Source organism: Carassius auratus, unplaced genomic scaffold, assembly GCF_003368295.1.
Source record: "Carassius auratus strain Wakin unplaced genomic scaffold, ASM336829v1 scaf_tig00004584, whole genome shotgun sequence".
NCBI classification, from domain to species: domain Eukaryota; kingdom Metazoa; phylum Chordata; class Actinopteri; order Cypriniformes; family Cyprinidae; genus Carassius; species Carassius auratus.
In genome coordinates this window covers 219,071-236,016 of record NW_020523609.1, presented here as the reverse complement: position 1 = coordinate 236,016, position 16,946 = coordinate 219,071, and the positions used below count along the sequence as shown (strand labels likewise).

Sequence of the window (16,946 nt, the reverse complement as noted above, 5' to 3'; positions counted from 1 at the left end):
CGGGTTAGTGGCAACTCAACAAAACAAGCTCTACACATAACTACTCCCTAAGTTATTGTGTGCTCAAAAAAAGGTTTCAGAGACTGAAATTCATATTTGTTGGCTCTATACAGCTGCCAGTCATATTTTCTGCAGGATAGGTAACCAGTGAGAAAACCCACCAAATGCATGCAACAATAACAGTTTTTTCATTTAACCTTAAAATATATCAGTTTGTGCAGATCTGAAATGAGAACACCAGAGCATAATTTTTTAATCACTATTTTTAATGTTTTAGCAGATTGTTAAAAAACGAACACTTCGAAGATAACAGAAAATAAACACACATAAAATAGCTTGTCTGTTCAATACTATAGGCAACATGACCAACATACTTCGTGATACACTTCATGATATGAGTTAGTAGTTATTTGTACAAAGTACTACATTATAGGGCTGCACGATTATTACAAAAGTCATAATTGTCGATTATTCCCTTGAAATTATAACAATTTTCACAATTTACATTGCATGATGTTTATACCATTGTTTGATGCAACTGCGTGCCGTATCATTGAGATAAAAAACGCTCTAACTGAAAAACTTTAAGTATTTTTTCTAAAGTATTAAGCCTCAAAAGTGAAATATACTTTTGATTGGTTTCTTCTTTAAATAATTAAAGTAAAAATATAAATTATATTATTATAATGTTATACTAAAACTAAAATTAAAACAAGGCAAAAACCCATTAAGATAACATGTAGAAGAAAAAAACACATCTTAAGCACGTAGAATAAAGCCGAGCTCAGACTGCACAATTTTCAAAAGTAGTCGGGTCACTGTTCTTTTCACACTGCAGAACTATCTTGGCCAGCATTCAGTCACTGCTGTGTTCACACTGCACAATCGGCGACAGAGATTTTCAAAATGCGTGACATTAGAATATAAAGAATCGCTGACAGTTCTGTCTGCTTCCATTTCTGTTGGCTTTTCTGTATCAGGCTTTTCTGTATTAAAAAAAAAAGTTTGTAGACAGCATAGATTGTTAAAAGGATGGAAAAAATTTCTCAAATTCCTTCCACTAAAGAAATGTGAAGCCAAAACATCTCAACATTGCCGAGTCTGCTCAGTAGTGATTAATTTGGAGCCTGAGACTGTGGTGTGGTGGTTGTGAGTTGGACCTGTGGTATTAAAGTCCCACACAAACTCCTGCAGAATCAATTGCAATACCACAATCATGACACCACATCATGATTTTATAGCAACAAATAACTAATTAAAAGGAAACTTATTAGAAAAACAAACACTTGAACGTACACTAGTTTGGCATGAACGACCAAGCAAAACTTTATTTGAAGTATAATTTGATTATTTAGTTTCATGTCCCAGTCATTTACACTGAGTGAGTGGGGTTGATGACCTATACTGCAGCCAGCCACCAGGTGGGCGATCGAAATGTTTTGGCTTCAACTTTCAGAACGAGTCTTGCACACTTTGTAGCAACTCTGTAAATTTATCAGTGTTGTATAGATAAAAAAATACTGATATTACTGTGGTGTGCAATTTAAAATCATCATTTATCAAACCGTGTACCTTTTATATAAAGCTGCATCCTCTTTTTCTCATTTGACTTTTGTAAAAAACAAGTGTAGATTCCTGCATGATTGAAATTCAGATCTTTCAGTTTAATCGAGTAGTTTCCCTTTGCATACTCTGAGGGAAAACTTTCTATTCTATTCCTGAATATTCCATCCTGCTTTTCTGTTGAGGGGTTTCCATCTATAATATTTAACACTTCTATGCTTGCATTGAGTCGCCAAAGTACATCAGTACTTGGCTGTTGATTCACATATATGCATGGCAAGGTGACCGAGTCTCCAACAACACGATCAAATGTATTTGCAGAGTCCTGCAGAGACACTGGGGGAAAGAGTAACAGCTTTATTTTAGGAAGAAAATTACATCAAAACAGAGTGTTTTTCAAAAACTGAACTAAACATAAAATACATCAACATGTGCCAAATATCTTAACTGAGGTCTGTGAATACTAACCTTTGCTTGTTAGATGCAGAAGTAAATAAATGACACAGCATCTGCACAAAAGATCAAAAGCAAAGTTATTACTGGTTTTTGATAAACACAGGCTACTTGAAAAAACTATGTTTCTCATCTATATAGGGCTGGACAATATGTAAAAAATATCTTATCGATAACCACCTTAAAAAATATTGCGATATCTGATAATATAGATCCAGACCCCGCCAGACCCCGCCGAGACAACATTGCTGACATGCTTCCATGTTCAGATTGGTCTTAATTATGATAATGTTTCTCTTTCATTTTGGCATTATTGCATGAGTAGACACTTTTCATACTTGCAACAACATTTTATTGTTTTGTTGCAAATGAATTAAGAATTTATAGTGCTATTTCTAAGCTTAATTAAACAATTACATTTTATACTCACCGCCAATGTGCATATATTATATCATTAGTAGTGTAGACAGAGTACAGTTGGAACACATTTTACTTTAAGATTACCACAAATAAACTAGTTGTTAAAACTTTTGTTAAATTCAAGCAGTATTTCTTATATTTATCAGAACAACCACCTGATAAAGCATTACAATAATATGACCTCAAGGTTAGATTATTGTAATCCTTTATTGGGTGGTTGTTCTGCACGCTTAATAAACAAACTCCAGCTAGTCCAAATTGCAACAGCTATTCTTACTAGTTCTTACTAGAACCAGGAAGTATGACCATATTAGACCGGTTCTGCACTGGCTCTCTATTAAATGTTGTGTAGATTTAAAAAATCTTGCTTATTACTTATAAAGTCCTGAGTAGTTGAGCACCTCAGTATTTGAAGGTACTATTATTGCACTATAGTTCTCCACGTCCGATGCGTTCTCAAAACTCAATTTGATAAAACGGAAAATATTCCCAAAATCTGGAATAACCTACTTAACGATGTCCAGGAGGCAGAAACACTCTTCGAGTTTAAATCTAGATTAAAGACCCATCTCTTTAACTTGGCTTACACATAACATACTAATATGCTTCTAATATTCAAATCCGTTAAAGGATTTTTAGGCTGCATTAATTAGGTAAACCGGAACCGGAAACACTTCCCCTAACACCCTATGCACTTTCTACATCATTAGAAGAATGGCATCTACGCTAATATTAGTCTGTTTCTGTCTTATTCTGAGGTCACCATAGCCACCAGATCCAGTCTGTATCCAGAGCAGATAATGGATCAACACCTAGAGAAGACATCTACAGCCCTGAAAGACAGCTGAGAACAGGACAAAGAGCCCCAGAAACAGATCCACAGTCAAGAAGACCTTGTCTCCTAGAGAGCCATCGGGACAAGACCACAGGAAACAGATGATTCTTCTTCACAATCTGACTAGAATAGGCTCGGTGCACAAGATGGCACAGAGAGTGTGTGCATAGTAACTTACGGTCTTGCGATGCTTGCATTTATTGTAAGGGAAACTTACATACGAAACTTGGCTAGATAAATTAAATCAAAGACATGATATCCTCTCTATGTTGTTGCCTACCTAAAACTAATCAAGATACAACGCTGAGATTGCTTTATTCTTTGATTAAGCTGATCAGCGTCAGTGGTTAATCAGTCCACAAGGATTTTTTTCTTTCAAACACAAAACACTTAAATGCGCAATACTTTTTCAGAGAGCTGATTTTGTTATGCCTGGTTCTATCTATAAGATCATAAGGTTTCCGACTGTCAAATGAGACAGAGATTTCTGATAAATTATGTATGTTTTATTAACTTTATTTAATAACATGATTTATAACTTTAAGTTTACAATTTAACGTAATGGAATCATGGTATGTTTGCAATTATTATGTAAAAATGATTTAATTTCAGCTCTTCATATTTATTTTTTCATTACTGATAATTTGCAATTCAATAGCAGCAGTTTTTTGCTATTCAATTGCAGAACACACACACACAGTATAAATAAATAAACTACTATAGTTTTTTTTCAGCCCCTGTCCCTGAGAAACACACACATTAAAATTATTAATGTAAATATCAGAGAGTGATTCATTCATTTTGTGTTGACCGCACATGCACAACATCTTATGGTTTTGTACAGGAAACATAAATGTTTAGTTCATCTCTCAAGTCTTCACATCTGAGTCATTCATTATGTGAATTTGTGACAGCCATGATGGGTATAGAAATTATTTCACAATTCACCAGCTTCCTTAATTATAAACAAGTTTTTTTGTTTTATTTTGTTTTTTGCAGTTATGTGATGAGTTGCAGGTCTTAAATTGTAGATTTATTTCTTACAATTTATACAATAGTGAATTTCTGTCATGACGGTTCTTTTCCATAATATTTTTCCAAAACTTTATCTGTGTGATGGGGAAATTCACTTTGATAATTTCTAAATATAATAAAACATTACTACTGATCCGGGAAGTGGTCATGTGAAAATAGAACAAAGGACTCGGACCCGAAGGGAGACAGGGACGCGTCTACAGCACTTTAAATGGGGGGCCAGTTTGGGGCACTGCCTCAAAAGACCTCAAGTGACCAAAATGAACACGGGGAGGGGAAAGAAGACAGTGAATTTATGGTACAGAATGCCAGAATGTGGTGACCTGCAAATGTTATGGGAGCTACCTGATCTAACCTTTAAATGTAATTTTATTACTGTAACCAAATGTTTAGGTTGATTATAAGTTAATATTTTTTACCCTAAATGAAATTAATAAAATTAGATGTTACAACATGAGAAACTGTACACATTAAATAAAACAACAATAACAACAAAAGACTTAAAAGGTTGACTCAAATGAAAAAAACTTTTCGTCACCATGACTAGACAGGAGACTAGACTTGAGGTTTTGCCTCAAAGCTGCTGGGGTGGCCAATGAGATTTCAGTGAGGGCCAGTGCTACCCCTTGGCCATCAATACCCCTTTTCCACCAGAATGAACTGGGTGCTAGTTTAGAACCAGTGCTTATTGTCGTTTCGGAGTTGGTTAAACTGGCGAGCCTTCTAAGAACCGATTCGCCTTTCCATGAGCCACTTCAAAATCAGGTCTTCTGTCACTGAATATCTTATCTTTCACAGTAACACTAGCGCTGCAGTACAAAACACAACAGGCTTGATCGAGATGCAGACTGATCAGTACATGACACCAAAGCACCACAAATGCGATCAAGAAGCGTAAAAGACAGTCATCTGCTTTCCAATTCCTCCCGTGGCCCCCTGACCAGTTCGCGAATCACAGATGCAGCCCGAACAAGCCTAAACACACCATCAACAATGGCAGATATTGCATTGTTATTGATGATCATGGCTTTGCAAACCTACATCAAAAATGCAAACATGGTGAATTCAACATATTTATGTTTAGCAGCTATTTCAAAAACGGTGGTCAAAAGTTTGTGTCTGTCTTGATGATCACAGTAACCCTGCCCCTGAAGTGGTTCTTACTTCTAGACCAGCAATGTTTTGGTGCTACTTACAAACAACTTTTCCTGGTTCGGAGCTGGTGCTTTGGGTGGTGCCTAGGCTCTGGCTCTGAACAAGCACTCAAACTGTCTTGGAGGAAAAGGGATACATGTAGCTCCGGCCTGGCTGGAAGTGCAAATTTTACCAAGGAAACCCTTCCAAAAAATGTATATTTTAACCCCGGGAAGCAATTTTTATCGGGGAACCTCCCGGAAACGCGATTGGACTAGTTTTAAGAAGCTTTATAATTCATATTATTATCTATCTATTACACACAAGCAAACAACTAACTTAAGTTTCACTTGTCACTGCACTGATAGAGCAAGATTATTTATTTTATTTGTCCTGCTTCATGTTTCATATGACATTTAAATTTGTCATATTCTTCAATCTCTCAACCTTTAGCAAAACCTTTAACCTTTAGTTTTGAATCTTGCTGGGTCTCTCACGAGAAGTAAATCAAACTTGCTTTGTGTTGCAAGGCTCGTGATTGGCTGTTCGTCAGTGATGTCACACATTCATGTGCACGCGGTCCACAAACTCAGGATCAAAGCCTGAGTTGACAAAAACAGTTGATGAACAGCATCATGGTACCAGCAAAACCGGACTGGAGAGGTTTGGTTTTGTTAACTCAAAACGAATCCTGTAACTCTGAATTTGTTCCGCTATCATCATGGTACGTGCCCCGGATCTAAACCAGGTTGGAATTTTTGGTTTTGTCAACTCAAAACTAATCCTATGACTCTGAATTTGTTCAGCTACCATCATGGTACAGGCCCCGGGCCAGCCAGCCAATCCAGCTTCATGGTACAGAAGCTCACAAAGCTCTTTATAAATGTTCTCTATCAACTCAGAGGTTGAACCAGAGCATGTGATTTCAGATGGTCAGATTTTCACCTTTACCCCTCTCGCTCTCTCGGATATGCACCTTAAATGTTGCCACCCGCTTTTATAAAAACAGGAAGAAGAAGCAGCTGTCTCTTTTACTGAAATCACGTGACTTGAGCAGTGTGCTACGCGTTCACTGGTTTGAAACAGATATCGAAACCTTTGCGAATCATCATTAAACTGAGATGTTACTTGTAAAAAAAAGAAAAAAGTAACGCTTCGGCCATCACCAGAAAGCTAACCTATGTAAACCATAAAAGTAAAAGATATATCGAGCTAAAATATTGCTTTCGGTTTTGTCAACAAAAGGAAAAAAAAAAACGAGGTATCCGTTCTCGTTATTTACGAAGCAAATAAAAGGGTCAAAACGTACACCGACCTCGAGGAGTGCAATTTCCATTACACAAAACTCGTTCAAAGAACTTTCGTTTCATGAGGCCAAGGATGAACACACTTCAGTGTCTGTCCTAATCCAAACGGAACTTGGGGTGTCCCCGCTGGTCACATGTGGAATTTGTAAACATGGCTTACCTTACTATCATCTTCGAAATTATCTGCGGTTAATATTTCTTCTCGTTCCTACTTCTTTTTCTCGTTTCTCCAAATGGTGGTTAAGAGTATGTTCGTGATGTTACGTTCTTGTGTGCAGAGGCCTCTGAGCTTGTGTCGAGGGTTGCCAGATTTCACAACAAAACCCCGCCCTACGACGTTTCGAGGGGGGTTCCCCGGTAAAAAAATAAATAAATAAAAAAACCCAACGCATTACATTGACTAAATATCACGTTAATGGGATCGCTTCAACCCGTGGACATAGTGTTAAAGTGGCCAAAAACCACGGACTTGGCAACATTGCTTTCAGTTGAAGCGCGTAAAGACCTATAGACATCATGTCTATGCTTGTATCGCTTTAGAGAAATGACGTCATTGATGACGCCCGAACGCCGGTTCCAAACACGACTTCCATTTTAATAATAATAATAAAAAATATATTGTTGATATAAAACCAGGGCTGGTATTGAGTGGGGGATGGCATCCCCCTGATGGAAAACAAATTACAGAATCATGTTGAATTATGTTAATCATTATATAAATAGATTAGTCTATGTAAAAGAAAGGAAAAATAATCTTCACTGTTATTTCTAAACCTTAAAAAAAAAAAAGGTCATCTGTAATGTAGCTGCATGTTGTACACTCTTTGACCACCAGGTGTGGTATTGTGAGCAAATGAAGCCTCCAGAAATGAACCCTTTTGTGAACCACTTGGATGAAAAGCTTCAATGCTTCATAGGTAGGGATGGGTACCGAAAACCGGTTCTGAATAAGAACCGGTTTTGTTCTTTGAAAAGAACCGGAACCGTGAGCAATTTCTAAGTTTCGGTTCTGAAAACGGTTCTTGTGCAACACGTGACCAAGCGCTGTGAGCAGCCTTGCGACGCTGTTCTGAGTCCGGCGTTTCCCTTAGTCAGGAACCGACTAACAGACACACCTCCCTTCCTCTTTAATTACTGAGCACATTGATTCCAATAGGGCTTGGGCGTTGTGACGTCATTACTTGGGTGGCCGCCATCTAAAATGAGAATGGATTAACTTTACACCTATTTTTTCTGCTTGGAGGCGCGACTACGGAGACCATAACATCTGAATATTAATTTATATAGCTTAAGTCAACATTGAAAATAAGGGAAATTTCTCGAGTTACTCATCCAAAATACGGGACATTTCAACATTCATCTTTTTGTTGCTATCCCTCTGCTGACAGCAAAAATTCGTACTATAAAACTGCTGCATTAACTAACGTTAGGCGATTTGTGAAGCTAGGTCTAACTTGACTTTAGTTACAGATTGGCGTGAAATCGTGCTCTCATAACAACCACGCTATCTTAAAAAGCCAAACATCACGCTAAGGTTGCTTTCAAGTAAGAAAAATGATGCTTTGAAAACATCTGTTTTGCTGGAAGGACAAGGAGTAGCAACAGGACAACAACACAGAGACTTGACAGGTCTAATGGAGGGGCTAACGGGATATTTTACAGGAAAATACTAAAACGGGAAGACAGCGGGGAAAGAGCTCAAATACGTGAGAACCCCGGAAAAAACGGGAGGATTGACAGCTACTAACTACACTTTTGAAACACATTGTTAAAAGTCCATGTGTGAATGGTTGTTAGCACTAACGGTTACTAAACTAGCAGCTAGGTAACATTAGAGCGCAGCTTACCGGATTACTTTATACTGTTTTGCCGCTGTTCCAGTTCTATGATTTGCAGCCCCTGAACCCATCCATTTGTGAACTGTACATGAGACTTCAATGACTTGTAGCTTCAGAACTATTCTGAAATATAGGTGCTCACAAAACAAACAAGGTAGCCGAAGATGTCTGTAATGCAAAAGTGCGGCAACAAGTCTCCGTCGGTACTCCACTATTTGTTGGGAATTTAATATGGATCCAAACCGTTAATAGTGCCGATTTTGTCCACAAACAGGTCCCTGGCATCCCTATTTAGCGTATGCCTATAAATCCCACAACCTTTTCGCGATTTTTACATGTTTTTTTCTTTCTCCCAACTCTGCTCTTCTTGTTCAACTTGCTGTATGTTTACATTCGCGAAGCTGGCAACATGGCCGCCACGTCCCAGAGTGAAACTCGGCGCCCAAGCCCTATAACGCGCATTCCACAGACTCGTTGCGCTATCGCGTCTTTAATTGCCGAACACATTGTTTCCCACGACTGTATGTGCACTCCCGCCTTTGATAACTGTGCACATCATTTTGTCTGAGGCCGGCGACACACTGGATGTGGGCGCAAGCGTCTCAGCTGCATGGCGTGTCCGCTTTGAACTCGGCTCCCATGTTAAAAGGTTAGAGCTTGCAGACTGCCTGCACATGCATGCTAGAAATAGAACCGACGCCTATTTTACACGCGACACGCAAGCATGTTGGAAGCGTTTCCAGGCAAAATATAATAGGAAAATATGTTTATATTTCATTTTGTACACAAATATATATTAATTCATGACATTTTGATGTTTGAAAGTCTATAGGTTGACATAAATTCAGATATAAATGTAATAATAAAAAATAAAAAAATTCAAATATTGCACCTGTCAAACATAGTCTATTTTGCCGTCAGTACTGGTGTGTAAAAAAAAAAGTTTATATTTGCCTTGTCTGGCGGCAGCCTCCCTCTATGTCACCTACAGCAGCAGTAGCGCGCCAGCGCCGCATCAGGCACGATTCTGGTGTGTAAAGACACAGAAAATGCGAAGCAGCCTCCACCAGCTGTAACGCAGCAGAAACGCCACGCAGCCAGTGTGTTACCGGCCTGACTGTACATCTAACACTAAATTACATTATATTTGTCCCATATTGTCATTAATATACATACTGGATTCAACTTGGACCACTAAATAAATAGACTGCTATTGTTATGCAAGTATGAGGGTTAGATTATTTAGTGTACAGGTCATTTCAAGAGTGATAAACAAAGTGATAGAAAATATTTATTTTAATGCATTTTAAATGTTTAAAAATGTGGAAACCACTCATTGCATCACACCATCTCCAGACTGCATTATTATTTGTAAAATTATGGACTTTATGGAGAGTGTGTATACATGTTTATAAGTTTAACCATTTCTATTTCATTAATTAAGGGAAATTAACAAGTGTCTCAGCCCTCAAGGGACTATTTAGCAGCTTATTCCTGCTTGAAAAGCAAAACATTATTGATAGTGTAAAAAATAACTTTGAAACACATGCTGATTGATGGACTAGCATTACTCAACATTACTTACTACCTACTTACTTTTACTAAGGTAAAATAGTAAAAAAAAAAAACATAATAATAGTTCATTTAAATAATACATAAGTTAAACATGAATATATATATATATATATATATATATATATATATATATATATATATATATATATATATATATATATTCACAGTATTATATATTGTTGTCAGTGTTGTGCGCTTGCTTAGACTTTTGTTGTGATAAACAGTAAAGTGTGTTCAAGCACCAGCCAAGAGAGTGTAAAGAAATACCCTTTGTGAGAAGCAGTTAAATCAGCGGGAGTTAAAAGTAGATCGTAAGTGTATTTATTTCTTGTCTCATTAGTGTTTAGCGCAGTTGTCATTGCTAGGAAAAACTTGTTTGTTTACTGTGTTGAGACGTGCTGCGTTTGGTCTCGTACTCTATCGCATACGTTGTCAGTGTTGTGCGCTTGCTTAGACCTTTGTTGTGATAAACAGTAAAGTACGTTCAGCTGAATTCAATTTCCGTTTTGTCGGGTTTAAAAAAGATTAGTATACCGCGGCAGCGGTTGCGGCAGCCCTCCAGTTAAGCCCTCCTCGTGTAAAGACCATCGACTCTACCGTGCGACTCCACCGGGCAGGGACACCGGCAGGGGATATAAGTATTGTTTTGATTAATCTTTTTCCTTTTCCTTGTTTAATTTCTGTTTCAGTTGTTTTTTGTTTATAACCAAATCTTATTATGTGTTTCCAGATCCCTACTATCATTACCACTCGTAAACCATGCAACACACAATGTAGACAGCGCAATCTTAACAACCTGCATACTTTGCCTATGTCTGCTAATACACTACTTTCTTTTCCTATTGGTCTCTGGAATTGCGAGTCTGCTGTAAAACCTATTTCATTACTTCTATTATTAGTCATTCAAAGCTTAATCTCATGGCCCTAACAGAGACCTGGATCAAACCAGAGGACACTGCTACACCTGCAGAACTCTCCAATAATTTCTCATTTTCCCACTCTCCCCGTTTGACTGGAAGAGGTGGAGGTACTGGTCTGCTCATCTCTAATGATTGTAAATTTAATCCTTTACCATCTTTGGGTATCAACACCTCTTTTGAATCTCATTCAGTTACTGTTACCTACCCTTTTAAAATACATTTTTTAGTTGTCTATCGACCCCCAGGACCACTGGGTAAGTTTTTGGATGAATTAGATGTGTTGCTCTCAACCTTTTCTGAGGATGGTACTCCCCTAGTTATGCTTGGAGATTTCATCATTCATCTAGATAAACCTATGTTTGCCGATTTCCACACTCTGCTTGCCTCTTTTGATCTCAACCGAGTGTCAACTACTGCTACTCAGAAATCAGGCAACCAACTGGACCTTATTTATACACGAAACTGCTCTTCTGATCATGTTCTGATTACTCCACTGCACACGTCGGATCACTTCCTCCTCACTCTTAACCTCAACATGATCCCTGACACATCACTTACCCCTCCACATGTCATCTTTCGACGTAACCTACGCACACTTTCACCCTCCCGGCTATCTGCAATGGTTTCATCTTCACTTCCTTCCCCTAAACTGTTTGCATCTTTGGATGCTAATAGTGCTACTGATACTTTCTGCTCCACTCTTACATCTTGTTTAGACACTGTTTGCCCCTTATCTTCCAGGCCAGCCCGTAACACCCCTTCTGCCACTTGGTTATCTGATGTTCTACGCGAACACAGTTCTAAGCTTAGAGCTTCTGAAAGGGTGTGGCGCAAGTCCAAAAATAATACTGATCATATTGTGTATCAGTCACTCCTATCTTCTTTCTCTGCTAATGTCTCCTCTGCTAAAAGGACATAATACCATAACAAAATTAACAATTCATCTAACTCTCGCATGCTTTTTAAAACATTTTCCTCACTTCTTTTTCCTCCTCCTCCTCCTCCTGCTTCATCTCTAATAGCTGACGACGTTTTTCATTAATAAAATTAAACACATTAGTGCACAATTTTCCACACCACAATCAGTCAAGCTCATATCACCATCAAACTTACACTCATTTACATCCTTCTCTTCACTCTCTGAGGCAGAAGTGTCAAAACTCATCCTTTCTAATCACCCTTCAACTTGCCCGCTTGATCCAATTCCATCTCATCTCATTCAAGCCATTTCTCCTGAAGTTGTAGCTGCACTCACTCACATCATCAACACTTCCCTCCACACTGGTGTTTTTCCCTCATCATTTAGACAAGCTCGTATAACTCCACTACTTAAGAAACCCAACCTCAACCCATTTCTTTTAGAGAACTACAGACCAGTTTCCCTTCTTCCTTTTATTGCAAAAACACTTGAACGAGCTGTGTTCAAACAAGTCTCTATATTTCTCACACACAACAATCTCCTTGACAGCAACCAATCTGGCTTCAGAAATGGACATGGACGGCCTTGCTCTCAGTTGTTGAAGCTCTAAGACTGGCAAGAGCAGAATCCAAATCTTCAGTACTTATCCTGCTTGATCTGTCCGCTGCTTTTGACACGGTTAATCACCAGATCCTCCTATCAACGCTACTGGCGAAAGGCATCTCAGGAACAACACTTCAATGGTTTGAGTCTTACCTATCAGATAGGTCCTTCAAAGTATCTTGGAGAGGTGAGGTGTCCAAGTCTCAACATCTAACTACTGAGGTACCTCAGGGCTCAGTTCTTGGACCACTTCTCTTCTCTGTCTACATGGCATCATTAGGTTCTGTCATTCAGAAACATGGCTTTTCATACCACTGCTATGCTGATGACACTCAACTCTACCTCTCCATCCTGATGATCCGACGGTAGCTATTCACATCTCAGCTTGTCTAACAGACATTTCTTCCTGGATGATGGACCATCACCTTCAACTCAACCTTGCCAAGACAGAACTGCTTGTGATTCCAGCAAACCCATCGTTCCATCACAATTTCACCATCAAGTTAGGCACATCATCCATAACTCCTTCAAAAACAGCTAGAAGCCTTGGAGTTATGATTGATGATCATCTGACTTTCTCAGACCACATTGCTAAAACTGTCCGATCCTGCAGGTTTGCTTTATTCAACATCAAGAAGATCAAGCCCTTTCTTTCGGAACATGCTGCACAACTCCTTGTTCAAGCTCTTGTTCTGTCCAGGCTGGACTATTGCAATGCCCTCTTGGCAGGTCTTCCAGCCAATTCTATCAAACCTTTACAATTAATTCAGAACACGGCAGCAAGATTAATTTTTAATGAGCCAAAAAGAAAACACGTCACACCTCTGTTTATCAATTTGCACTGGCTTCCAATAGCTGCTCGCATAAAATTCAAGGCATTGATGTTTGCCTACAAAACTACCACTGGCTCTGCACCCATTTACCTAAATTTGTTACTTCAGTCTTATGTTCCTCTAGAAGCTTGCGTTCTGCAAGTGAACGTCACTTGATTGTGCCATCCCAAAGAAGCACAAAGTCACTTTTACGGACTTTTAAATTAAATGTTCGCTTCTGGTGGAATGAACTCCCCAACTCAATCCGAGCAGCTGAGTCCTTAGCCATCGTCAAGAATCGGCTTAAAACACATCTCTTCCATCTTTATTTGACCCTCTAACTTTAACACTCACTATAATAATTCTATTCTTTAAAAAATCTAACTACCTTTCTAATCTTTTTGTATTCTATTTTCTTTTCATTTATTATGCAATTGTATATGTATGTGTGTGTGTATGTGTAAATACCTCTAACTAGCTTGCTCTATTCTTTTATTTATATTCTATCTGTTTTCTTTTTATTTATTATATTAGTTAAAATCCCATGCTACGTGTACTGTCTTAACCTAACTGAGACTTGTTATAGCACTTATATATCATTGCTCTTTTTATTGTTTTTGATTACTTCCACTGTCTTCATCTGTAAGTCGCTTTGGATAAAAGCGTCTGCTAAATGAACAAATGTAAATGTAAATGTAAATTTAAATGGAACCAGAAGCCGAACCGGAAAATTTCTAAAAATACCCCACCCCACTTATGAAGATCTTTACACTGTAATATATGTTGCATTTTGACACTGCGAACCTTTAAATTAAGTTGACAGTAAGTAATAAACAGTATTGAGCTTTGATTAGTTGAGTATTGTGCATTTTTCCTTACCACTATTTCTTAATAATTGTTTAATTATTTTAATGGAACCAAAATCAGAACCGGTACCGTTAGGTGGAACCGGAACCAGAATCGGAACCGGAAAATTTCTAACCATTCCCAACCCTATTCATAGGGCTTTATCTTTGCATCATTATTTGTGCGTTCACAATGCTGTCACCGAGAGCGTCAAAAATCCCTCTGGTTGCCCTGAAAACAATGCTGTAGAAAGATTCGGGGACGCTCTGGCTGCATTTACTTTGCATGTCTTAATGCACAGATCCAATCTTTTGACCATATCCGATTTTTTGGCCCGACTGTTTGCATTCTGTTTACATGACTGGTATCCGATATCTGTGTTTACATAATTCCTGCCCAAAATGATTGCGAGTCATTGCACATGGTAGATCCTCGTGTTTTAAATGACCGTTTATTAGAATTATACATTTTTTAGCAGCGAAGCTGTTGTATTTATACAATTCACAGGGAGAGGTTGAAAGCCAGCTCCTTAATGTGCTTATTTTAGTTCCCATTTCAATAAAATGTGAGCGCATACTGCACACTGCATTAAAACACTGTCTTTATGGGCAAAAATGTTGGGAGTTCTGCGGGGAATCGGTTATGTGTGTTTAGATATAGGTCGGATGTCCAGATATCGGTTATGTATCTGATTTAAAACCACATTTGGAAATGGCTCAGATCAGATGCGAAAAAAATCAGATCTCGAGTGGATTTTTGTTTTTACACGCATGTATCAAATTCTGACCTGTGTCAGATGTGGGCAAAGAATCAGATTTTTTCTGCCAGTGTAAACGGATCCTCTGACGTAGATTGAATGCTTATCTTGTATTGGAAGAGACCGCAAAGCAAACAAGCTTGTTGATCTTGTACAGACTGACTACAAGGAGGGTAACGTTATAAGTTAACCACATTAAATATTGTTGTGGACAAAGTATTAAGATCCTTTACCTAATAATGTATAAAGCTCTAATACCACACAAAAAAATACTCTGATACAAGTCAAAGTCCTGCAATGAAAATGTTACTTAAGTATAATCAGGTAAAAACATTACTTAAAGTATAATAAGGAAAATTGCTTTAAAGGTTTAAAACTGCACTGGGACTACTATACTTTTATTTATTATATCATTAGATTATTAGTCCTTTAATGTAAATGCAAATCAGCAACTAGCCAGGAACACCAACAATCTCAGACATCTTTGTCCATGCATAATATTTTACTACAGGGTAGCTAGGGGGAGCTCAGCTTCCCTTAATGTTCAATGTTCAGTTTTTTATAAAGCACTTTAAAATTACCATAGTATACCAGAGTGCTGCACACAGTTACATTGTTCCAATCACACAATAGAATACACGTCATTAAAAAAAAACACACACAGTCACAAAACATTGAAAGCAAGGGGAAAAAAATATAAATTTTTAAAAGGCTTTTTAACTCCGACACTGAAGAAGTTATTCTGATGGATAATGGAAAATTGTTGGCTTGGGGCCAGCAACAGCAAAGGCTCTGTCACCCCTACATTTCAATCTAGCTCTGGGAAACAAATGCCGATGCTTAGTCTTTGATCTGAGTGATCAAGCTGGATTGTGTACTATAATCAACCAAGGAGCAAGGTTGTTTAGAGCTTTGTACATGAATAGCATAATTGATTGGTAACCAGTACAATGAGCACAAAAAAGGCATGATGTGATTCCTTCTGCGACTGCATGTGAGCAAACAAGCAGCCACAAACAGACCGATGTGTTCCTGTAGCTCAATTGGTAGAGCATTGCGCAAGGTTGGGGGTTCAATTCCCCGGGAACACATGATAGTTAAAAATTGATAGCCTAAATGCATTGTAAGTCGCTTTGGATAAAAGTGTCTGCTAAATGCATACATTTATTTTTTAAATTAAATTAAATTAAATTTAAAACTCTTGGACGTATTTTAAAGATTCTATAGTATAAATGAACAGGATGATGTGAAACTATGTGAGACCAGGCTAGTTTGCTCTGAGCTGCAGTCCTGAAGAGTTCAGCTCCAACCCTGAGAAAAAAAACAAAAAAAACCCTGGCTAGAACAGGACAGACACTCGATCCCTCGACCTTGACTAGGCCACAAGACAAAAATGCAACACAATTATGACCTCATGACTAATCGAATTTAATTTATCCCCACACCTAACAACTCTATAATATATACATTTGCTTTTTACAGTTATATAAAATTTATATAATTTATAATATATATATATATATATATATATATATATATATATATATATATATATATATTAGGGCCGGGACTTTAACGCGTTAATTTAGATTAACTAATTACACAAAAAAGAACGTGTTAATTAAGATTGATTAATCACAGAAAAAAATTTCTCGCATTTTTAATAACTTATTTTTGCACCGCGGAACGTTTCTGACTGGATGAGTTTTCGGCGGACCGATAATACTGGAGCACCAACTAGCATTCGCACTTTACACTTTATGTTGAACTATGTATTATTTTGTTGGTGCAACTGGCAGTTTATGTTGAACTCTTTATTGTTTTGGCCAAGGTTATTGAGAGTTGGACTTAGTATGTTATGGCCTCTGAAGCAACAGAGAGATGTTTTCTAATAGTCATGGTTTCCAATGTTCTGAATCTAGTATTGTG

The 16,946-nt window shown here is 37.8% G+C and overlaps 1 protein-coding gene across 1 annotated transcript; it reads right to left on the bottom strand.

The window, feature by feature from the left end:
- Positions 1 to 245: 245 nt before the first annotated feature.
- LOC113070582 (CD276 antigen homolog) lies at positions 246 to 7,070 on the bottom strand. Its single transcript, XM_026243979.1, has 4 exons — positions 6,908 to 7,070; positions 2,032 to 2,072; positions 1,573 to 1,899; positions 246 to 986 (listed from the first exon to the last, which is right to left on the bottom strand). The coding sequence occupies exons 1-4, from the start codon at positions 6,916 to 6,918 to the stop codon at positions 841 to 843; spliced, it is 525 nt and encodes a 174-aa protein (XP_026099764.1). The 5' UTR covers positions 6,919 to 7,070; the 3' UTR covers positions 246 to 840.
- Between the last annotated feature and the right edge of the window lie 9,876 nt (positions 7,071 to 16,946).

Coding starts and splice junctions, on each gene's coding strand:
- LOC113070582 (XM_026243979.1), bottom strand. Junction 1,900..2,031: donor TCTGCATCTAACAAGCAAAG/GTTAGTATTCAC, acceptor TCTTTCCCCCAG/TGTCTCTGCAGGACTCTGCA. Junction 987..1,572: donor GATGCAGCTTTATATAAAAG/GTACACGGTTTG, acceptor TTTTTAATACAG/AAAAGCCTGATACAGAAAAG.